Source organism: Onychostoma macrolepis, chromosome 08 (assembly GCF_012432095.1).
Source record: "Onychostoma macrolepis isolate SWU-2019 chromosome 08, ASM1243209v1, whole genome shotgun sequence".
NCBI lineage: Eukaryota > Metazoa > Chordata > Actinopteri > Cypriniformes > Cyprinidae > Onychostoma > Onychostoma macrolepis.
This window is the reverse complement of record NC_081162.1, coordinates 2694926-2720982: the sequence shown is the minus strand read 5'-3', so window position 1 is coordinate 2720982 and position 26057 is coordinate 2694926. Positions and strand designations below refer to the sequence as shown.

The 26057-nt window shown below is 36.3% G+C and overlaps 1 protein-coding gene across 4 annotated transcripts in view; it reads left to right on the top strand.

Annotated features, from left to right (window-relative positions):
- The window catches only part of LOC131546316 (probable G-protein coupled receptor 153), a 46038-nt gene extending 22904 nt beyond the window's left edge, over window positions 1-23134 (top strand). Inside the window, exons 3-7 of one of the 4 annotated variants that reach the window (XM_058785822.1) lie at window positions 6440-6872; window positions 15806-15995; window positions 18245-18274; window positions 20781-20800; window positions 21054-23134. In XM_058785822.1, coding sequence (XP_058641805.1) covers window positions 6440-6872; window positions 15806-15995; window positions 18245-18274; window positions 20781-20800; window positions 21054-21818 — 1438 coding nt within the window. In that variant the 3' untranslated portion in view covers window positions 21819-23134. Of the gene's footprint in view, window positions 1-6439; window positions 6873-15805; window positions 15996-18244; window positions 18275-18769; window positions 18955-20780; window positions 20801-21053 lie in introns of all 4 variants that reach the window. The other 3 variants (XM_058785824.1, XM_058785823.1, XM_058785821.1) reach the window with 3 other exon arrangements.
- Window positions 23135-26057: the final 2923 nt, after the last annotated feature.

Sequence of the window (26057 nt, the reverse complement as noted above, 5' to 3'; positions counted from 1 at the left end):
TTTAGATCGACAGCTCCTCACAAAGACTGCATAGTGAATCTAGGTAATGTTTGCGCTGTTATCATCAGTAACAAACCAACACCACCTGGTTGCAGTCTCTTTTTGGTTTTCCTTGCCATAACAAATGTGCTTTTCAAACACAGTTACAGCAGCCCCCAAAAAATATAATGTTATAAAGTCAAGGGTCAAGAGCCCAACTAAAGCAAACACTACTCACCACGATGGTAACGTCAAACAAAACAATAAAACATCATCATCTAAATCTGTTAATTCTCAATAAGGGCTTTTGTAGATGCCTAACAGAAGTAAGAACCCCGCTCATCTTTCTGAGTTCACAATGAGCTCACATATTACTCACACTGTGAGTATCACCGTATGAGAATGGTGTGATGTCACTGTGATCATCGCGTGATCTCACGTGTTGACTGGGTCAATTCCAACAGACAACAGTAAATTGACAAGCCAGTCACCCTCACATCACAATGAGTCTCATACTGCTTGTTCAGATAGGTTTGAGCTTGCAAAATTTCTGCCTTGCAGTGATCTTCTGATAGCTGGACAAAATTTAATTATAGTCCAGAGAACTATTGGGCTTGGAAGTCTCCTGTAATCGAAGGACTGGTAAAGAACTTGACATGTTTATAAGGTGGCTTATATTAAGCTTTTCACTCTGGAAATGCTGGCTCTGTTCAATCTGCATCTTCATAAAATCGCTTCCAATAAGGTGAAAGGAGGAAATTTCCTGCAGAGAGTCTTGCGAAGGAATACAGACTTCCCACGTGTTTAGAGAAGCATAGGGGAGAGCTGGGACGTGTCTGAAGATATGTTCATGTGCTTTGTTAGGACATGCAAAGAAAATCAGTGACAGGTACTGTATAGAGTAACAAAATGAGAGATATATCTATATAGTCAAGCCAATAGAAGTGACTGTACTATTTAAAACACCCCCCCCCCCCCAAAAAAAAATAAATAAATAAATAAATACACGGTCAAATGGTTGGCAGCAATAGCTTTTAAACAAAAAACATAAAATTAAAGTGCAAAAATTTGTATAGAAAATTTTATTAAACATTTTACATAAAAAACACTGTTAATTAAAATGTTAATTTCTTGCAGTTAACGGTTAACTTGCAATAACACACATGCATGATCTAATGTATAGCACTACATTAGTAGTTTCACAGTTAATGTTTTTAAATAAAGCAATATGCAGCCTAACATCAACACATTCTGGTCCATCCTGCACTGAAGCTATTCTTCAGCATAAGGGTAACCCACAAAACTCAACAGAAACCCTTTAAATCCCAACAGAACATTAAACACTTCAGCGGATCTCAGCATAGGATGATTAAATAATTCCACAAACAACATTACCAGCTTCACCTATTACTAACCAGTTTGTCTTTATTTATCTCGTTTTTATTGAGAATTAACAAAGGTTTTGATATTTAAGCTTTATTGAAAATAATAAAGTTTGATCTCACCATGATGGAGATCAGTGTTTGCTTTAGTTGGACTCTTGACCTTTGAATGTTAGTTTTCGTCTGGCTAATTAAAATATTTGTTTTTGAAGCATATTTGATATAACTAAAAAATGCAAAGAAAAACTTTGAGGTTGGATTTTTATTGGACTTTGTAAAATCATTATATGCAGAAAGTTTTGTCAGGGTAACTCAGACCCACACAGACATCAAGAATCAGTGTATGAATTTCAACAATGGTGACAAAGTATTCAGATAAACCGATCAACTCTGAACATCATGAAACAAGATACTAAAGTCACAAAAAGCTTTGTGCTGATTGTCACCACTATTGAGATTCATACACTGATTTGCAACCTGATCTCACAGAATTCCGTGTAATGTTCACGGACTTAATTAATCCTGAATCTGTGGTGGCATCACGGAATCGCTGAAAATTCCGTGATGGACTCACAGAAGGTATCAGCCATGGTCCATGCACGGATTCACTGGTTCAACACCAGCGCTGCATCGGACCACGTAAAAAGAGTGACTCCGATGCAGTTATACTTTCACTAGAGTACCTGACCCCACCCCTACCCTAAACCTACCCAGTTCTGAACAATAATGATGACGATAAATGTCCCAGTATTGCGTCAGCATATTGATGCTAAGGCTTTCCGTGCGTGGAGCACGGCTGATGCCTGTCACTGACTTACATTGGTATCACTTCTGTGAGCCCACCACGGAATTTTCGGCGATTCCGTGATGCCACCACAGATTCGGAGGTTAATTAAGTCCGTGAACATTACACGGAATTCTGTGAGATCATGTTGTGATTTGTGTTGTCTGTGTGCTTCTAAAACTCACAGCTCCTTTTTTTATCTTCTGAATGTCTTACTGGCGTACTATTTAACTATAGTATGAAAAAATAACTTGGTTGTCCACTAACAGAAATCTACTGTCCAGTATGGTTTGCTTGTCAGACAAAATAACAAATTCTGCATTATGATTGATCAGATTTCCTGCCCATAATACTTGCAGCAGAGGGTGAACTAGTTCATTTGACTTGAAGCCTCAAAAAGGGTAACTTCTCCCATTGCTAGAACATACTTCAGAAACACACAGTTAAAGCAACCAGAGAAGATATAATGTTTAAGAAATGAATAGTGACATCAAACTTTATTATTTTCAATAAAACATTCACATCTAAACATCTGAAATTTTGTATGAAATGAAGTCAATCTGGTTAGTAATAAGTGAAGATGCTGAGATCTTGAGAGATCTGTTAGTGTTTAATGTTAGGATTAAATTAGGATATTTAATTTAGTTGTTGTTTGGCAGCCATCTCTGCCAGTCATTTGACCTTTTTATTTTTTGTTAACAGTGTGAGCAATGGTGCCATCTGGTGCCAATTTTACAGATATCGTTAGTACTTTTAAAGAGTTTGAGTAAAATTTAAAGTGGAAAAGAGTTATTTTCCATAAAAATAGAATTAGTGTGGCCCTTGGGAACAGAGATGAAAAAGGGTGAAAGAAGGATCATCTAGTGTTTCTCAGATGCTGACCTACTGTCTCATGAATAGTTAATGTTAATTTCATTTCAGTCTGCATACCTGGCAGGGAGTTTACTATTCTAGCATATTATTTTAGAGCCACTAGGTGGTGCTATTTTGTGTATGTTTTAGATGTTGAGTTAAACTCAAAACTTTGTAGTAGCCTCATGTTTTACTCTGTTGGCAATGGTAGTCACACAGTTCAAGCACCTATCTTCATCTGTCCATCATCTTTGCAATCATTTATGGAAACATTTTTATTTGAATTGTCATGCTAATAAATCCATTCTTAAGTGCAATTTAACTTATGAAAGGCTAGTTCTAGTCTGCTTAGTTGAAGAAGGGGAACTCAGTCACAAGGTCAGAATATTTATTGTTTGAAAATGTTTATTTATTTGTGCATTTTTTTAAATTTTATTATTTTTATTTTTTGAATTTTGATTTAACTGTCAAAATGAATTAGGTAATGTGCATTACCTCTGTCATTACTAGTTGGAAAAAGACACACTGATGAGCACACTTTAATAGTCAGGGAGTGGATAACACTGTCACCTGTTGGAGTTTGAGTTTCTTGCCATTGCCACATTTGGCTTGCTTAGTTGAGGTATACAAGACACTTAATCATTGATTAATATAATTGATTTGATGGCACTATCCTATGCAGAGGCGTCATGCCCATTCAAGTGACGTGCCCCCTCAGATTTTTGAGCCAAGTGGATTTTGAAAGCAGCTTCCAAAAGACAAAAAATAGCCGAATAATATTTGTTATATTTGATACAATCACGTTGTATTGCTCATGATTAGAACTTTAATGTTAATTTGTCATTCTACAGAAATGTCCACTTTTGATATGGCAATGTCTTAAAATTTATTTATTTTTCTAACATTTAAAATTAGACCACATTAGATTACCTTTTGATTTTATGAATATACATAAATGACAGGGGGTATTTTAAAATCTTTTTTGTGCATTTATTTACCCATAAGGAAGGTCAGGGTGACACCAGTGACAGTATAACACCATTGAAAATTTTCATGAAAGGTGCATTTTACAAAATGGCTTTTGAAAAGTATCAAACCACATGTTGTCAATCATGGTATACTCACTAAATTAAGTAGTTTAATCCATTTGTATTATAGTTTTTTACAATTCCCTAACAGTAAAGCAGGTCATACCAGCGAGTTCAACTAAAAGCTTCACATGAAATGTCATTTACATCATATATGTGACCCTGGACCAAAAAATAAATTTTTCAAAATTGAGATTTATTTACCATCTGAAAACGGAATAAATAAGCTTTCCATTGATGTATGGTTTGTTAGGATCGGACAAAATTTGGCCGAGATACAGCTATTTGAAAATCTGGAATCTGAGGGTGCAAAAAATCTAAATATTGAGAAAATCGCCTTTAAAGTTGCCCAAATGAAGTTCTTAGCAAGGCATATTACTAAGCAAAAATTAAGTTTTGATACATTTATGGAAAGAAATTTACAAACTATCTTCATGGAACATAATCTTTATGACAGAAAAATTGACATTTCCATAGAAAGACCCTAATAGAACATTAGGCTAATTTGCCCATCGCCCATTATAGATTAACTAACATGATATATAAAGGTGCAAAATGCATTTACTTACAGTTTAATTACTTGGAATGTTTCGAATAGCCTAAAAAGGGAAAAATTAAGTAAAACATTAGCCTACCGGTGTGTCACATGGTAGTTTTACATTGAGGACCAGTTACTGCCTATGTTTTTCAAATTGGTCACATATGGGGTTCAGATTCATTTAGATGCTGCCAATGTAGGGAGTAGTCAACAAATCAGCTCAAGAGCATATGAACAAAACCAATGTCTGCTGTCTGCTGTACAACACTGTTGAGACCTGTATGGGCATGGATAAGCATCTTAGGACAGTCTATAGTTTATGCCAATGCTGTTCTCTTTTGATAATCATTTATACATAGTGATTCCTTAGGCGTTTCATGAATGGAATCCTGTAAACCTCATTCATCATTTATAGGTCATTCTGCAATGCATAGTAGACTTTCCTCACTGCTCAAAGAACTGGAGGCTTTACATAACTTCAAATGGTCCAGCATCTTACTACGCACAGATAGGGACATGAATTAATTGATTGATGTATCAGTTAAATTTATTCTTTTTACATTTTAATTACAGAGGACTCCACAATGTAGGTTTTGTTTACTTAAAACTTAACACTCCAAAAACCTTTTCCTGTTCCTCTGTGTTAGTTTAAAAATAAATTGTATGTGATAATGTATTAACATTGTGCTTTATGTGACTTATACTCTTAGTCACACATATTTTTCATAAGTAATGGTGCAGCACGACATTTACAGTGGCCAACATGCTAAAGCCTTGATCCCCTGGTTTAAACCAAGAAAAATGATTAAACGATACGGAAAATGTAAGTTTATAACATTTTGTACACTAAAAAGCACATCTTCACAGAAAGGAATTGTGAATTATGAGAATTATGATTGTGAATTTATTTATTTTATTTTATTTTTTAGAAAATTGTGGCTCTTGTTGAGGGAAAATATTAATTAAACTAGCTGACATATACTGACATTTGCATTCACTATTTAAAAAAAAGTTAATAATGACTGGAACTTCCGTGTCCTAAGGGGTAAAAATCATTATTCCTCTTTGCAGACAGAACACTATGAAATATGTATTTTAGAAATGAACAGTACTTCAGATGGCACTCCACCTTTAACCATAGATCTTTTTCTTTTTTTTTGAGTACATATTTTAGTCTAATCAGTGCTGTGCTCTAAGCGTAAGGTTAGCTTAAAATCAACATAAAACATTATTTGCAACCTATTTTACTTCTGTACTGTGACATATTTCTGAGTTAAATTGAACATTCACATAGAAAAATAGAGTGGAACTTGATTCTATCAGTCAGGAATTTACTGGATCTTGACAGATGGGCATTTCATAGGGGAGACTGGAGATGCTAGTAACACTTTTTGTTTTAACATCTGTAACTCAGTCTGTTTTTGTTTGTTTGCAATATTTATCTAAACCATTGATAGAATTTTTCCACTGTGTAAATGTGTAATGGTAAAAGGGTGCTCTGATAGTAAATACATGAGTTGTAACAGTGGGCAGGGTGAAGTTAAACATGAGAAAAGTGTGGCACAATGGTGCTGGATATGGTTTGATGATTATTTCATCCCTGTAAATGATTTCTAACTGATGGTGATACAATTCACCCTGTCGTTACGACCATTCCCAGTAAAATTAACTGGTGTATTGATGTGGCAAGAACACAGTTGGAAATTTATTTTTAGCTCAGTGATGTAATCTATTTTTATTAGCCTCTTATATTACTAATATATTCATTCTAGTATTATTAACATAATAATTATTAATCTCTTTCATTTTCTAACAGGTTAAGTAATACCAAAAAGCAGGCTGTCCATACAGTCATGGGCATCTGGATGGTGTCGTTCATTCTGTCCACCTTGCCCGCTGTGGGCTGGCATGATACCACAGAGCGCTTTTACACCCACGACAACTGTCGCTTCATTGTGACCGAGATCGGCTTGGGCTTCGGTGTCTGCTTCCTGCTGCTGATCAGCGGGAGTGTGGTGATGGGCGTCATCTGTATTGGAATTGCCCTGTTCCAGACCTTTTCCATCCAGATGGGTCAAAACGTGGACAAGAACAAATTTAACGTGCCCACCATTGTAGTGGAGGATGCCCAGGGCAAGCGGCGTTCATCCATCGACGGCTCTGAGCCCATTAAGACATCGCTGCAGATCACCTATCTGATCAGTGGGATAGTCTTCATATACGACTTTCTAACTGGATTCCCCATATTGGTGAGTGCTCGCTTTCTTTTCAAAGAACATGATTTTACAAAAAGGGCTGCAGTCTTTGGTGGGATTTCAGTGGATTTTGGTGGAGTGTAAGCGGTCAAGTCAAGTCAAGTCATCTTTATTTATATAGCACTTTTAACAATACAGATTGTGTCAAAGCACTTAACAGTATCAAATTGGAGGATAGAGTGTCAGTAATGTATAATGATAAGATTAAACACTCAATTTTCAGTTAAAGGCATTTCATTATTGAATTCAGAGATGTCATTGTCTAGCTCAGTTTAGTTTAAATAGTATCTGTGCTACCAAATCGACGATAATTGCTAGAAATTAAGTGTCCCCAACTGAGCAAGCCAGAGGCGACAGCGGCAAGGAACCAAAACTCCCTCTGTGACAGAATGGAGAAAAAACCTTGGGAGAAGCCAGGCTCAGTCGGGGGGGCCAGTTCTCCTCTGGCCAGATGAAACCCCGCAGTTCAATTCCAACCGCAGCATGTCAGATTGTGTAAAGGGCTTATCTGATTCCCGTGGTCTTGTCCCGATGAAGCATTTTAATTTATAATTTAATGTATTTGTTTAATGAAGTTTTTCATTTATATGATTTATTCATTTGCTATAATTGTAATGTATAGTTTAATGCATTTATTGTTTCTCGGTGTATTTTTATAATATATATTTGTTTGTTTATTATAATTTAAATTTATGTCTCAGGGGCTCTCCGCTGACGATCAGGGCTGCAGACATCATCTCTTGGTGCTGATCCACCATCTGATCGAATACGGACAGAATACGAAACAGAATAAGAAAGAAACAGACAAATATTAGCGTAGATGCCATTCTTCTTACGATGTAACGAGTACATTGTGTGTTATGAGGAGTGTTCCCGGTTCCGGATGATCTAATTAATGCAGCCTAACAATCCTTTAACGGATTTGAATAATAGAAGCGTATTAGTGTGTTATGTGTATGCCAGGATAAAGAGATGTGTCTTTAATCTAGATTTAAACTGACAGAGTGTGTCTGCCTCCCGAACAGTGTTAGGTAGATTGTTCCAGAGTTTGGGCGCTAAATAGGAAAAGGATCTACCGCCCGCAGTTGATTTTGATATTCTAGGTAATATCAAATGGCCAGAGTTTTGAGAACGCAGCGGACGTGGAGGACTATAATGTGATAAGAGCTCGCTCAAGTACTGAGGAGCTAAGCCATTCAGGGCTTTATAAGTAATTAACAATATTTTAAAATCTATCCAATGTTTGATAGGGAGCCAGTGCAGTGTTGACAGAACCGGGCTAATATGGTCATACTTCCTGGTTCTAGTAAGGACTCTAGCTGCTGCATTTTGGACCAACTGTAGTTTGTTGACCAAGCGTGCAGAACAACCACCCAATAAAGCATTACAATAGTCTAACCTTGAGGTCATAAACGCATGAATTAGTATTTCTGCATTTGACGTTGAGAGCATAGGTCGCAATTTAGATATGTTTTTGAGATGGAAAAACGCAGTTTTACAGATGCTAGAAACATGGCTTTCAAATGAAAGATTGCTATCAAACAGCACACCTAGGTTCCTAACTGATGAAAAAGAATTGACAGAGCAGCCGTCAAGTGTTAGATAGTGTTCTAGGTTATTACATTTGGGGTTTTTAGGTGCGATAATTAACACCTCTGTTTTTTCAGAATTTAGCAGTAAGAAATTACTCGTCATCCATTTCTTTATATCGACTATGTATTCCGTTAGTTTCTCAATTTGGTGTGTTTCACCGGGCCACGAAGAAATATAGAGCTGAGTATCATCAGCATAACAGTGAAAGCTAACACCATGTCTCCTGATAATATCTCCCAAGGGTAACATGAAAAGCGTGAAAAGTAACGGCCCTAGTACTGAGCCTTGAGGTACTCCATACTGCACTTGTGATTGATATGATACCTTTTCATTCACTGCTACGAACTGATGGCGGTCAGATAAGTACGATTTGAACCATGCTAAGGCACTTCCACTAATGCCAACAAAGTTTTCTAGTCTATTCAAAAGAATGTTGTGGTCGATTGTGTCGAACGCAGCGCTAAGATCCAGTAGAACTAATAAAGAGATACAACCACGATCAGATGATAGAAGCAGGTCATTTGTAACTCTAATGAGAGCAGTCTCAGTACTATGCTACGGTCTAAATCCTGACTGGAATTCCTCACAGATACCATTTTTCTCTAAGAAGGAATATAATTGTGAGGATACTACCTTTTCTAGTATCTTTGACAGAAAAGGGAGATTTGAGATCGGTTTGTAATTAACTAGATCTTTGGGGTCAAGTTGTGGTTTTTTAATGAGAGGCTTAATAACAGCCAATCTGAAGGTTTTGGGGACATATCCTAATGTCAATGATGAATTAATAATAGCCAAAAGAGGATCTAAGACTTCTGGAAGCAGCTCTTTTAGTAGTTTAGATGGAATAGGGTCTAACATACATGTTGTTGGTTTAGATGATTTAACAAGTTTATACAATTCTTCCTCTCCTACAGTAGAGAATGAGTGCACTATAGTGCACTATCTGATGCGATACTGTAGCTGATGGCTGCATGGTTACAATTTTATCTCTGATAGTATCGATCTTGGAAGTAAAGTAATTCATAAAGTCATTACTGCTGTGCTGTTGGGAAATGCCAACACCTGTCGATGCTTTATTTTTCATTAATTTAGTCACTGTATTGAATAAATATATTTAGTCACTGTATTGAATAAATATATTTGTTTTCTTCTAGAAGAGACGAAAAGTAATCAGATCTAACAGTTTTTAATGCTTTTCTGTAGGATAGGGTACTTTCCCGCCAAGCTATACGAAATACCTCTAGTTTTGTTTTCCTCCAGCTGCGCTCCATTTTCCGGGCTGCTCTCTTTAGGGCGCAAATGTGCTCATTATACCACAGTGTTGGACTCTTATCCTTAATCTTCCTTAAGTGTAAAGGAGCAACCGTATCTAAAGTGCTTGAGAAGAGAGAGTCCACAGTTTCAGTTACATCATCAAGTTGTTCTGAGCTATTGGATATGCTGAGGAACTGAGATAAGTCAGGAAGATTATTTATAAAGCAGTCTTTTGTGGTAGAAGTGATGGTTCTACCATATTTGTAACAAGGAGTTTGCTTTACAGCTTTAGCTATATGGAATATACGGGAGACTAGATAATAATCTGAGATATCATCACTCTGCTGCAAAATTTCAATGCCACTGACATCAATTGTGGCGTTTATCTTTGCATAGGAATATGAGTTGGGCAGTTGCCTTGATTGCCCTATGAGTGATATTGACTTTTTGAGTACTATCAATGAAAAGAGTGCATTTGATTATAATGATCCGACATCTGATGTGTCATTTAGAAAACTGACTGCAATTTGTTACAAACTCGGTTTTGAAGAAGAAAGCTCTACCCCATAGTCTACATTTATGCACTTTATGAAACATTTCCATACATACATATACCAGGTTTTCAACTGGTTTTGCAGACATGACAGAATAGGTAAAAAGTCTGGTTTCCATTTTGATGCTTTGTTGCGATGTGTTCAGATTTTGCTTAAAAACACACAGACTTGTGTTTGGTATCTAAATGTCTCTAGGTTTTCAATGGTTTAATACTCATTACAGCCAGTAATTGTACTGAAGAGTTTGATTGGATGCACAGTTTTTGTTGACAACTATTTTAGAAGACCTAGTTTTCTCCTCTCTTCTTATTTTGCTTTCTTACATTTTATTTGCATTTAGCATTGTTTTCCTCTGATGTCCAAGTCTATCAGTAGATGATGCTATGGTTATCCTCCATGTGTGACAACTGTCTGAAGCCTTCTCAGGGACCCAGGGTTACTTACATAACCGATATACCACATTGCCATACTTTGTGACTTCCAGTTCATCAGGAAGTGAACATATACATAGATTTATAGAGGAACATGAATTGACACATGTTCAAACCTAAGAAGCAGAGTCAAATCTGTGTCTATATTATAAAATCTGATAAAAGTGTTGGGAAGGAACATCCTGCCACCACACAAATGCCCTTCAAAAGATGTAACCTTGGGTAAATGCCTGAGAAGAAGCAACCTTCCTATTAACCAAAACTTTCATCAGACAGAAAACAAAATCCATACAGCATAGGCTCATTGACAGCCTGTAAATCAACAATCCTCTTAAGGGATGTAAACATCAACAACAAGAGTCAGAATTATATCTGAAGCTGACTCAGGTAGTTCAAAAGGAGGCTTGGTAAACCTTCTACACTGTAAAAAATGATTCACTATATTTACTCAATAAAATTGAGTAATCCACTATATTTACTCAATAAAATTGAGGTAACAATTTGCACTTAATTTTTTTGAATAGATTCTATCCTATATATTGAGTAAAGAGTACCTAAATTTTACAGCTATGACAAACTAAAAGAAATTAAGTAATGTCTACCTAATATTTTTCATTAAATTACATAACTAATTACTTATAAAAATTGAGTAACATTAACTCTATTGTTAGTAGGCAACAGTTCATCGCTGTAAAACCCAACAAGTTAGGGTAACAAACCGTTTGAGTAAACCGATTGCCTTAAAACATTTAAGTTTTTAAAACTAACAATTATGAGTGCTCTGAACTTATTTCAGTCAGACATCTACAGAAGATCTTATTGAGAATTAACTAAGGTTTAGATGTTGATTTGTTGTTTCATTTGAAGCAACCATGTTAGAGATCAGTGTCTGCTTTAGTTGGGCTCTTGACCCTTGACTTATGTGTTAGATGTTTTTTTTTTTTCTTTGGTTGTTGTAACCATGTGTTCCTCGAACATATTTGTTACGGCTCGAAACCCAGAGGAAATGATCGGTAGTTGGTTGTCATATATTTATAATGACAATCATCTGTAAGTGAACTGATCTCATTGAGAGTAAGCGCTGACTCGTTGTGTGTCTAATCTCTGGTTAAATGAATGTTGCATTGATTACAGTAAAAGTGTTTGTTACAGTCAGTTAACAAAGGAGTTTCTAAACAGTTTGTCCACATAAAGTTTCAATCTATGGCAGTAGCTGGACTCACACAGACATCAAGAATCAGCTTATGAACCTCAACAATGGTGACCATTAAAAGAAAATAAAAATCATGCTGCAATGCATGCTGGGAGCCATGGATGAGTTTTGTACTATGCTAGTACCCAGCATGATTTTTCTTTTCTTTTAATGGTCACCATTGTTGAGGTTCACAAGCTGATTCTTGATGTCTGTGTGAGTCCAGTTACTGCCATAGATTGAAACTTTTTGTGGACAAACTGTTTAGAAACTCCTTTTTTAACTGACTGTCACATAAACACTTTTACTATAAGCAATGCAACATTCACTTAACCAGAGATTAGACACACAACAAGTCTGTGCTCACTTTCAATGAGATCAGTTCACTTACAGATGATTGTCATTATAAACATATGACAACCAACTACCGATCATTTCCTCTGGGTTTTGAGCTGTAACAAATATGTTCGAGGAACACATGGTTACAACAACCAAAGAAAAAAAAAACCATCTAACACAGAAGTCAAGGGTCAAGAGCCCAACTAAAGCAGACACTGATCTCTAACATGGTTACTTCAATTGAAACAATAAATCAACATCTAAACCTTAGTTAATTCTCAATAAGATGTTCTGTAGATGTCTGACTGAAATAAGTTCAGAGCACTCATAATTGTTAGTTTTAAAAAGTTAAATGTTTTAAGGCAATCGGTTTACTCAAACGTTTTGTTACCCTAACTTGTTGGGTTTTACAGCGGTGAACTGTTGCCTACTAACAATAGAGTTAATGTTACTCAATTTTTATAAGTAATTAGTTATGTAATTTAATGAAAAATATTAGGTAGACATTACTTAATTTCTTTTAGTTTGTCATAGCTGTAAAATTTAGGTACTCTTTACTCAATATATAGGATAGAATCTACTCAAAAAAATTAAGTGCAAATTGTTACCTCAATTTTATTGAGTAAATATAGTGGATTACTCAATTTTATTGAGTAAATATAGTGAATCATTTTTTACAGTGTACTATAGATACATCACAAGAAGGAACACAAGCAGGCTGGAAAGTTCTCCGACCTGTGGGATAAGAAACAAGTGAATGCCTCCAGCAGCAGTCATCGCCACATACACCTTAAGGGTTTGCTATGCTGTTCATCCATATATTCTTTTTATTTTATTAGCTTTTCACTTCCTGGTGCAGACAGCGACTGCAGGACCCAGTCAACTGCCCAGTTGGTACAGTTGTGGAGTTTCTGCAGGAGTGATTCTCCGCAGGGTTATCTCCCTCCACTCTGAAGGTATACTTGGCGGCCTTAGCTGCTTACCACGCCCTTCTGGGTGGTCAATCTTTGGGAAGGCACCCTCTTGTCACTCGTTTCCTCTGTGGCACCCTGAGGCTGAGCCCAGTACAGCGGACTGATGTGCCCTCTTCGGACCTGACTGTAGTTCTGGAGGGCTTGTGTAATGCCCCCTTTGAACCTATAGAGGAAGTTTCAGACAAGTTCCTCACTCTGAAGACAGTCTTTCTCCTCGCTATTTCCTCTCTGAAAAGGATCGGGGATCTTCAGGCACTTTCAGTGTCGTGCCTGGAGTTTGCCCCGGGCATGGTTAGGGCATTCCTTTACCCGAGGGCCGGGTATGTGCCTAAGGTACCCACTTCTACACCAGGGCCCATTGTACATTCTGTCCTCCTCCATTCCAGGAAGCAGGCCAAGAAAGGCTTAAACTGCTCTGTCCAGTACGTGTACTGGACACTTATGCACACAGAGCTGCCCCGTGGCATAAGGCAGATCAGCAGTTTGTTTGCTTTGGTCTGCCCAAGAAAGGATCTCTGGCGACCAAGCAGACTTGGGTGGGTGGTCGAGGCCATCTCACTAGCCTATGAGTCCTCTGACCTCCCGTTACCTATGCGGGTCAGAGCACACTCGACCAGGAGTATGGCGGCCTCCAAGGCCTTCAATTTGTGCGTGGCCTTGCAGGATATTTGTGCTGGTCCTCTCCACACACATTTGTCCGCTTCTTTAACCTGGACCTGGTATCTACCCCAGGGTCCAAAGTCCTCTGGTCGTGATGTGCTCATGAGATACACATACAGGCAGGGACTTGATAGTATGGCGCAGTGGGTATTCTCGTTCCCAAAGCATTTCTCGACGCAGCTCGAGTTCCTGAAGGGGAACATCCCTAGGTTACGTATGCAACCATGTTTCCCTGAGGGAACGAGATGCTGCGTCTTCTTGCCATACTCCCTACATCCCTGCAAGCGCTACTTCATCGAAGCTAACTTGTGCTCTGCCGGATGTGCTTTTATGCTTCCTGGTTGCTCACGTCACCCCGCACGTGACGTCTCACTCTCTATTGGACTGATTTGACATGTGCATCAGAACGCGGTCACGCAGAGGTTTTCCCAAAGCGTTTATCGATGCAGCGTCTTGTTTCCTCGGGGAATCATGGTTACATGCGTAACCTTGGGACTTCTTTCGCATATTTAGTTCCCCCCACCAACATCAGTATGTATAGCCTAGTCATTCAAGATCAGTGTTATGTGTCAAGGAACTCCAGGTTTCCCAAACATTTATAGATGATATATGCTGTTCTCCTCGTAGGCCTTTTGTAAATAGCCATCTGAATATTACCATGGTATGTGCATTTCCTGTAGGTGAATCTTTTTTTTTTCATAATGTGGTATAATGTGGTATCTGTATGCGTAGAATCACTGGTTGCTTTAAACCTTGCTGCTAGACATAACAAACTGGTGACAAGATACATCTTACTGAAAGCTTTTACCTTTTTGCAAAGAAGACGCTTTAGTCTGTTTTAAAGTGCAATGGGGAAAGCTAAATATGTCCTACTGCATAGTTGATGCAAACTAACTACTGCAAACTAATGGTGGAAGAATGTATGTAGAGAGACATTCAAAGTAGGAGAAGTTCTGTAGAGAGGTCGCTAAACTGTGCCCTACAGTATCTTGGTTATTGATATATCATGCCTTTCACAAAAATGTGACTCTATGCATAATGCATGTGAAAAATTAATTGTGATATAGATTTAATCACGATGTAGAGTTTTATCCATGGCTCAGCTTACTGTATTTATAGTTAATGTCTGAGAATAGTGTATAGTTAATATTTAAAACTGTGATTAATCAAAACTGATCTTCAGAACGGCATAATGTATGTGCTGGAGTGCCATTTCTTCAGTCTGATGAAGTAGTGACAGCACAAGCATCAATTAAATCACCATATTGCTTTTTTTTTTAGATGCATCAGTTGTGCATCCTTCATATATATCAAACTTCAGAGGTTGATTTATAATGGTTGCCTTGTGCATTGAGGCCAAATTTGAAGCCTATTAATTTCTGATATAATAGCCTACCAAATTTAGCATTTTAATGAACAGTATTTTTTTAAACTGTTTGCCAAATGTCTTAGGAATAATAATAATAATAATAATAATAATAATAATTTTAATATATTGGGGTGAAATGTGGCCTGGGGATCTGTTTGTGAGATTCATTCAGCTAGTACACAAGCTTTTTTTTTTTTTTTAAATCTGTAAATATAGGGTATGGTGTACTGTATTAATATGAAGGATTTAGTCTGTCTCCGTTTGTTCTGTTTCTCCATATCATTCCAGACAGACTGGATGATGATCAGATCAGATATCTGTGTGGAGCACTGGCTGTTCTCAGACAAAAATCTCACTGGATTATTACAATTAATGGCAAAATGAATGTTTGGAAATGTAAACTGGTATACTACAGCAAAAGATAGAAATAACTGACTTATGTTTTAGCTGGTGAAAACAGTGTTCTAATCATTTTGGCCCCCACTGTATATTATCAGAGGAAATGTGTTTTCATTTGAATTCGCTTTTTAACATGTAAATAATTGCAGTGCTTCATTGTAGGTGGTGAGCTTTGCCAGCCTGAAATTTGACCGCTCCTACAGCTGGATGGTCCTGTGTGTCCTCTGGTGCTCCATAGCACAATCAATACTGCTCCCCATGTTCCTGTGGGCTTGTGACCGCTACAGAGCAGACGTCAAGATGGTCTGGGAGAAATGTGTGGCCATCATGTCCAATGATGAAGTGGACGAAGGTAAGTACCTCTGAGCTTCTTTTAGCATGTTCCAAGGAGAAAGCAATGCTATGTTCAAAATAACAGTATTGTATTACTTACAGTACATCCTACTACACCAGTGTTTATTTTAAAAGAATATATAGGACAATACACAGTATACAGCAATAAATATTTGTAAATTAAATTGTTGTCACATAACTTCACTCAGCAAGATATCGGGAGATTACTAGTTTTAAATAAAATGTAAAATTACAGAAAAGGTGCATTGCAGCAACTGAGCTTTAATTTTGGTGACAATAGTAGATCATCCCGCTGTTACATGCATAGGGTAAATGATCTTAAAGATACACAGAATGTATAGTGCATACAAAATTTCTTTCAAGTAGTATTTATAGTGTGTAGTATCTGTTCAGTGGTATTCATACACAGCCTCAGATTTTAGAGAGGGAGTGGAAATAGGAAGTAAAGAAAAGATGAATCCTTCAGGGTTTTTTTTTGTTTGTTTTATTTCATTGGTAACACTTTACAATCTGTTTACATTTGTTAACTTTAGTTTACTACATTAGTTAACATAAGCTAACAATGAAAAATACTTCTAAAGCATTTATTAATCTTACTTAAAGTTGATTACAGGATTTACTAATACTTTATTAAAATCAAAAGTTGTATCTGTTAATGTTAATTTAATGGACCTGAGCTAACATGGACACAAACAAAGATTAATAAATACTGTAACAAATGTATTGCTTGTTGTTAGTTAATTTTAATTAATGCAGTAAAAATAGTTAAAAAATGGAACCCTATTGTAAAGTGTTATCATTTTAGTTTAGTTTAGTTTAGTTTAGTTTAGTTTAGTTTAGTTTAGTTTAGTTTAGTTTAGTTTAGTTTAGTTAATTTATTCGGTCACACTTTATATTAGGTGGCCTTAACTGCTATGTACTTACATCAAAAAATAAGTACAATGTACTTATTGTGTTCATACTGTATTGCAAAACACTATTGCTGCTATTGAGGTGGGATACGGGTAAGGTTAGGGGCAGGTTTTGTGGTATGGGTAGGTTTAAGCGTGGGTTAAGGTGTAAGGGATGGGTCAACAGTGTAATTATAAATGTAATGTAATTAATTAATTAATTACAGATGTAATTACATATAGGTATTTAAAAAAATATAAGTACAATGTAAAAACATGTATGCACACAATAAGTGCATTGTATCAAATGATTAATTTAAATGTAAGTACAGAGTAGTTAAGGCCACCTAATATAAAGTGGGACCATTTATTCATTTGTTTGCTTGCTTGTTTGTTTTTGGTCTCAGGAATTGGATAGATACTTTATTTATTTATTTATTTAACACATTCATTACTGCTGTGTTTGGGAGGAAAAATCTTGAATCTACTAGGTCAACCAATGATTATTACAGTCATTGGATTTATCATGTGACCTTCATTTTGAGATGGATGGATATTATTTTCATCAAAGTGTCTCAATATATTTTGACTTACACTCAAAAAGAAATACATAACTGGAACACCTGCTAAGATGCCTTTGGAGTGAACACCACTGCAGAAGTGTTGCTGCAAAGTTGCTTTACTCTCAAGTAAAGTTGTCACTACTCCTTGGCCATGTGACCAACGGCCCCCTGCGGATTTGCAAGACCACTGGCCAAAATACCAGCATTACAACAAGTCAAGTCACCTTTATTTATATAGCGCTTTTAACAATACAGATTGTGTCAAAGCACTTAACAGTATCAACAACAGGCATTGTTACTACAACAAAACTTGTAACTTTGTATGAGCCACTGCTATCATCAAAAAATAAAATGAGTAATTAAACAAGATTACATAAAAAGCTTCATGCACCCTTTCAAGGAGATTCCATATTACATTACTGTGATTTTACAGCAATAACAGCACTTTGACAGAAGCAATGGTATTTTGGTTGCAATATATAGTAACATTGTAATTTTTATAGGTAAGGTTAAAACATGTAAAAACCAATGTAAACATATAAAAACAAGGGGTTTTCTGGATAAAATTAACTAGAGGTCACATGATAATTATATAATTAATATGCTTCATCACAAACTATTAGTGAACTGAGGCTGTATTGATGAATGTAGGTGTTAAGTGTGTGACTTTGCTCTATTTCATTACCCTTCCTGCTATTTGGCACGTTCCCATTTCTAAGTTTGCAATCATAAGGAATATGTGCAAGAAATGGATTCTGTGATCTTAATTTTACCAGTGCTCTGCTTCTTTCCAGACGGTTTGCCTTGTGTAACTCAACTCAGTTGTATGTATAAGGGTTGCTTCTTGTACTTGTGTCTCACTCAAATGCATGCTAAGCTGCATGTGCTAATAGCTAATCTCATCTGTCATCCCGCTGTGTGCCCCCATTTTGCCTTAAGATCAGCATTTCACATTGCCCTACAACTGATTTTATAATAATAAAAAAAAAATTGTTTGTACCCCTCAAACAATCTTTTGCCCCAAAACATATTTTAGGGAATATGTTTAAACGACAGTTTGCTCTAGCTGCAATCTATTAGCAAACAGTGACAGTCAGTCATGATTTTCAGTACGAGACACTTCAGTGGATCCTAATGATTTCACATGAAGCAATTTTTTTAGAACCTCAAATTCTAACGCGGACTCCGAAAATCTATAAAAGGGAATTGTTTCTCTTCTTTTTTTTACCTATTCGTCTGTCTGTCTGTCTGTCTGTCTGTGTATTTTGAGCACACTGATTTTTAATCCTGATACATATATATGCTTTCTGCGTTTGCAGAAAACAGCCAGGATGGAGGCATTCATCCGGACTTAATATTTGACAGACCGTTTGACTATAGCTCTGCTGGTGATATCATGACGGTAGACCGTATTGCCAAGTACGAATTCTCAACCTTAGAAAGGGGGGGCCCCCAGGGTTATCCATTGAGGGAGCTTCAGGAAGATAAAATGCACTATTTGCAGGTATATTTCCATTGATTTTGTTTTCAAATTGATCTTTTCTTTATTTCTAACTAAAATGTGCATGCTGCAATGGCCCTCCACCTCAGTATTTGCAAAAAATTATAGTCACTAATATATTATTGTCAACACTTCTACTGGAATAATTTTACATTCCTGTTGTGTGACATATTAGATATTGAAATTGGAGACTTTTGTTTTGTGTGGAATTTTTTTTGGGAAAATATGATCTAACAAACACTTTTTTTTCTTCGCCCCAGTGGTATCTTGGTATTTTTTTATGCAGTTTTTTTTCTACTGTTGCAGGGCTCATGTGACGAGTGCCACTGATGCCTTTTCAGTTTATATTTTAAAGTTAAAAGCTTGAAGTCATTGCGAATTTAAATGAATAAAAAACACTAGTCTGAATTAAAAACACGCTCAGTATGTCTGACTAATCATGTTGTAAAAATTCCCTTGATATTTATACTATGACATTAATTTTGTTAGTTGTATATTAGTTGTAGAGGCACAGCTGATGTGTGGTCTGGGTAGGAGTTTATACTTTCATGGCACAATCCAAATTTAGATTGATCTTTTGAATGTAAAAAGAATAAAGAAAATAAAAATCAATCCGATTATTTGAACCACTTCCACAAGAAAATAGTACTATAAAGGCTTACAAGGTGATTAAGAATTCATATAACAGGCTGCCAGTAGGTTTTAGAGCTGAGCAATGCTTCACTTCAAACTTTTAACCTTTTTACATTCAAATGATTACTTCACATACTGCCCATAAGCGCTCACATGTAACCTCCACATGTAACTTTCATTGACCTTTTACATATCATCCATTTTTCTCTGTGTGTAAGTAATTGACCAGCTATTAAAAATAAAACTGTCTGGAATGAAAATTTGGACTTGGAGGTTAAATGTGCAGAATATGCCATAAATGTGTACGCCGAACACTTCCCAAAGCTCTGTTAGGCAATCTGCAGTGCTTGACTGCTTTCCATTGCTGATTTTATTGCTATATACATTGCACGAAACAACTTTTGAAGTTCTCTTCAAAGTTTATTGAGCTACCATTAACATTGTGTGTGTTAAGATTTGTTTCAAAGATGTTCGGCAAAAAAACAAAAACACTGATGCGTATTGATAAAGAACTCAAAGCTGATGTGTCTGCTATAGAAGATTACTCACTTTTTAAACTACTATTTCTGTAGAAAAAAAAAATGTTCTTTTTCAATTTCACCAGTGTTTTGCATCATCATCATTGAGTATTGGAATGCCATAATAATTGGGAAGTACAAGCTGATATTGTTTTTGCTGTTAAGCCATTCAGGCTTATAGAACATTAAATGCTGCCAAACAATAATATTTAAGTCCGTCTAACAATTGTGAAGTAAGTCCATCTTTATCTTTATATGCCAAAAAACTAAAAAATTTTAATCAATGGGCAGTATATTTAAAGCAAAATGACACGCTTTTATAAAATAGACATATCATTTAAATCAAGTCTTAAATAAGGCCAAAATTGTAAAAATATTTTAAGTGTTAACTTATGTCCTGTAGCATAATATAATATATAATTAAGTTGATCTGTTTAAATAGATACAGTTACAAAAACTGAATGCCATTGCTTTAATGATGCTTTGCTTCCCTCTACTGGCCAGAGTATAGTACACCTATCAATCAGTCCTCATAATAGGGCTTCTTTGTAAAGGCTGTCTCATTCCTGCATTAACCAATACAGTTGCTTTCATGCTAGGCTTGTGCTGTATGCTTTGGATAGTGCACTTAAAGTTCTTTTAAATACTAAAAACTCATTTTATGTCTTTCCTGTGTAGTTCTCAGAACAATGTGGAATGTGAGTATCTGTTTGTAGAATGAGTGATTTTAAACAAAGCAAAAGAATATTAACTTCATTTTATCCCTATTAAAAGGCAGACATTTGAATATTTAGTACTTTAAAGTGAAAACAGGCCTGTGTTGCCATTATAGTTCACAAGATTCCATTGATTCTGGCATTATAAGAGATGCAAAAGCTTTGAGGTCCTTAGTTTGAGCCGGAATTTAGCTTTTAGAAATGTCCTGGTTCACTCATCTGTGTGTTACTCCAGGTGCCCCCTACAAGAAGATACTCCCACGACGAAACCGACATGTGGACCACCGGTCAGATCCCGTCTTACCTGCATCGCTGGGGCTCCACAGAGGACATCATTGGCATCCCGCAATACAGCTCGCCGCGCCACGAGAGACGTCGGAGCAGTCCGGGGTCCTACCACGATGAGAGCCACCCACACCGCAAAAGGAGGCGATCCGAGGACATGCATTCGCTCAAGCAGATTCCACGAGTCGAGCGTTATGAGGACGATTTCAAGTGCTTTAGCCGCGATGAAGTGATTAACTTCATTGACGAGACGCCACTGGCTAGTCCAATGAGAAGCCCCCGGCGAGCCTCCGCGATCTCTCTGGTTCCAGAGACCTTCGAGCAGCACGTTGTTTTGTTGCCGCATTTCCCGCTCACGCACTTTGAGCGTGAGCCTCAAGCGTTGAGACGCTGCTCTGAGCACGGCAAAGGAGCCACACCAGGCGAGATCCCTCAGGATCTGCAGAGAAAGGTGAGGGATGGTAGCGTTGGCGAAGGCTCGGGCATCAAGGTATGCCCTGAGCACAAGCATGCATCAGAGCTTGTTCCGTTGGGACCGGGTTCACGGACAGGGGAGCAGTCTTCTTCAAGTATTAGGACAGGACAGGTAGATACATCTGCTTGGGTGGACCAGAAGCACCTGCCTAAAGGGGAAAGCAAAGGAAGCACAAATAGTTTTATAAGCTCACAATCTGCATCGTCAGGCTATATGACATCCGTAGGATCCACGAACTAAGCAACCGTTTTATGAGTATTTTCAGGTAGTCCCTGATATGCTTATTAGTGTTAAAGCTTTGACTAAGTGGAATGTTTTTGTTAACTAGGAACTGGGATTTTTGAAGTGTGATGGATTCGAAATGGCATAAGGACATAATCGTTGCTTTTTTATGTGTTGCTGATACCAGGCTGGATTTATGGGGTCAGTGGGCCTCCAAGGCGAGGGAAGCTGAGCAGGAAATAAGTGTCCTGAGCTCAACACTTATGGTTCGAAATGAGCATTAGGCCTTCAGTTTCAGTGAGAATTTAGTATTCTGGTCAAAATACTGCCTTTCTTGACTAAGGAATTAGGGGCCGTTCCATTACTTTGTGTAGATCTACAGTACATATAATATATATATAATTATTTTTATTCTCCCCTAAAGTAGGGCTGGGAGTTCAAAAATACTTTTAAAATTTCCAACATACTTTTATGTTTAAATATGTCTTTGATGCTTAATATTAGCCAAACAAATTATATTTTTCCATATTTTTTGGCCAAATTGCCCTTGTCTCATAGCATAGAGGAAGAGGTAGCAATATAGGGGGATGGAGGGGATTGAAATTTGACAAAACAGCTTGTTTTGCAGATTTATCGGTTATTTTATTCCCTTCATTTAATAAAACCGCAAAGGTAAACTTGGTTGTGGAAAAGGTTAGCAGTAAGATAGGAGTAAGTTATATAGCATTTCTTTATAACATTTTAGCTCACAGAGCTTTAAACTCTTTAAATGTGTTTTTGTTGTTTCTGGTGGTGTGGCATGTTTTTAATATTTTTTTTAAGTAAACCGAAAAGATATTTTGTTATATCATTTGAATTCATATTTTTGAAGCACAAAGTTCTCTTTGTAGATCCAGACATGTTTGCCAATAGGCTAAAATGTTTCTTTTCACAGATATGTTTTAAATGAGTTTGTGTTAAGTGCTTTGTGATGATTGAAAATGTATATCTGATGCATTGTTATTCTCATGATTACAGTCTTATTTGTCTGGTAGCCCGTAACAAAGTATAATATGAAAAGTGACACTATTTAAAAACACCCATAGCCTGCAGTTGACATGCACTTTTTACAAAATAAGTGACATAATCTTTTGTCATGTGGAGATTAGGACCTTTTGAAAGCTGGTGCAATTTGATTTGTTACAGTAGACATAAACACTGAATGGGAATTGGATATTTGCTGTATTATTTTATGTTGTATGTGACCAGATTTTCTACACGTTTCCCAAGACATCAGCTTTTTAAATGATTTGTTCTTGTTCATTTATACATGTATAAAAAAAAAAAAAAAAATATGTGCTTGCTGCCAGAATGCACTTTTGTACATTTCATACAGCCAGATATTGGTGTTGAATTATCAAATGGTGCTTGATACCTAGGCAGCTTCACATGGGATCCACTCGGACATTCTTCATGTTTCATGTGGGAACCTGCAGATTGCCCCTTAGTCTAATACACAGTAAGGGTAACAACAAGAGTCTTCCTCCTCCTATAATCTAGATGGTTGTACAAGGTTTTTCCCCCCTTAAATTGTTTCTCATTGGCTCATGTTCTACATCGTAGTTGAGATGGCTTTAAAGTGAATGTGTAAAGAAATTTGGTACCTGACGGAATATACATTAACTGGGATCAACTTGAAAAGGCCTAAACCTTGTTTTATATAACCACTTACATATGACATATTTCACATTTATCTAGAATGATATGTAGCACTGAAACATAAGCCACTTTGATACACAAATTTGAGCCTACGTTCATGGTGAGAATGATCACTATTGCAGTAGCACAGTGGATATTGTGAATCATTTCATTATAAATGCAACCACACCTGTTCAGTTACATACAAGCTTATATGTTAAAATGTAATTTAATGAAGCTTTAAAATTACTTCTGAGGTTAAAAGGACTGTGTTGCGTCGATGCACTCACAAATGCACTGTGTTAAAATCTCTTAACATTTTAACATTTGTTCTCTGCCTATAACAGTGTTTTTGATTACTGATGTTTTGTTGCTCAGATCATCTCTGTCTTTCAATTCAATGCAGTTCAGTTCAAATGAGCATGACTGTGCTTAATGGTATGAACCTGTAGAGTAGCACAATTTTGCCGAACATTAAGCAATAAATATATTACAAACAAACAAACACACACACACACACACACACACACATAAATGATATAATAAACCCACACATATATATCAAGGAAATATTAGGTTCAGCTTCAGTCCCTCATGGCAGGAGGACATATATTGCGCTGTGAGCTAGACACTTCCTTTTCTCCCAAGATTTTGTCTAAATGACTCGCTCACTGGATCTCAGGAAGAAATTCAAGCTATTTGAGTAAAGTAATTGTCTCTAATGGTCTTATTTGCTGCACTCTGTGAAGAAATGCAACTTGTCCTCCATCAGTGTCTGCCAATCTCTACAGACAGACTGTTATCATTTACGCAGTTCTTCATCAGCAGATTATTTCTTTTTTAATAGATTATTTGATCTTTAAAATTGATTAGGTGCCAGTTTATGAGTTTTATGACAATTGATGACATTTTTATGACAATTGAATTAATTTATAACAATGATTTTCTTATGCTATAATAAGCCCTACGTGCCTTGTCCGTCGGATCTTCAATTGCTTAATCAAATTGTCCATAGACTGAAATCGTTAGACCCAAATACAGGTGACATGATTAAAAATTTTGTTCCCCTGAGTATAAAAACATTTTTTTTTTCAAAACCTTTACCTTCAAGAAGTATGTTTATGTTATCTTATACATAAGATCATGGCTGGTTCACACTTTTTACTCCAGTGAATTTTTTTTTTTATTTATTTATTTTTTTTTATGGTAGGTTAATATTTTAAGGCATTTACAATATATTATATATTACAACATATTATTATATATAGTATAATATATTATACTGTAAACTAACCAATGATTAAAACAGGTTCATCCTCCAAAATTGTCTTGCTAAGGCTGGGATGCTGTCATGCAAGGAGAAATAAACTGAATCATTTCAGTGATGAAAGGTGAGTCACTTCATTATTTTTAAATGGATTTATTTGCTACAACATTGCATGTATGTACATTGCATGCATGTTGTTTTGTTTGTTTTTATAGTTGGATCTGTGGTGTATTTGTGTTGACTGAGCAGGTGATACATAAACTGCAAATACTTCTGTGAAAATCTCCATTCCAAGTGAATCATTTTTCTGATTTTGTCTTTAGTCCCCTGTCCCTCTTGAATAGTCTGTTGGAAACAATTGTTTAGCCCCACCACAATTAATGATAACCTACATAAACTCTATGGCCAATGTGGACAGCCCTTTCTTAACAACAGGCTTTGACTTTTCCATTACATTAGTGAAAACTAAACAAGGGTTTACTAACTGGCCTTTCAAAATTTTTACATTAAATGCAAGACAAGTGCAACAGTGAGGCGCCAACATTGAGAAAAAGGGTTCTCAGTTGTTGTTCCAATTAAGCCTGGAAGGGTTCAGTGGAGTTTGCTGGCCACAAAACATAAAAGTTTCTGAATTTGTAAGTATTGTACAGGTTTGCATTTTGATATGAATTAGTACAATCTGACAAGAAAATGTACAAATTGTAGGTAATTAAGATGCACCCCAAACCTAGCCCTCAGGGTGCCAATTTACCAAATCATAAAATACTAACAAAAAGTCATGAGACAAAGTCATGACATCAAAAATCATATCTCTATGTTACCTACCCAATACATTTTTTCTTGACCATAGATGGCACAAAATCTCATCTGAGCACTTTTGATGAAGGGGTATACACTATTTTTAATTTTCTCATTTCATCTAAACATCAACATTTGTGAGATTTAGTCAGTCAAAATAGTTTTGTGGTTAAGTGATCTAATTTTGTGTCTCTGAAAAATAGTGATCTTGTGTATTATTGTTTTTGCGTCTCCCCCAAAATTGGCACAGAAGGCCACAAGTGGCGTGTTGTTACTAGTGTTATTATTTTTAAATATAATACTTATGTAATTCATTAGAGTTATTATTCAATATACAGTATGAATTAGATTTCAGGCATTGTTTCTTTCATTAAAACCAATGACATACCTTCAGTTAAAATATGGTCAATTAAATATGTAAATATTTATGTCTTCATATAAGTCATAGAATAATTTTACCTTTCATATGAATCTATTTTACCGGAATTCTGCTTTGTCTGTCATTGGTTATTCAA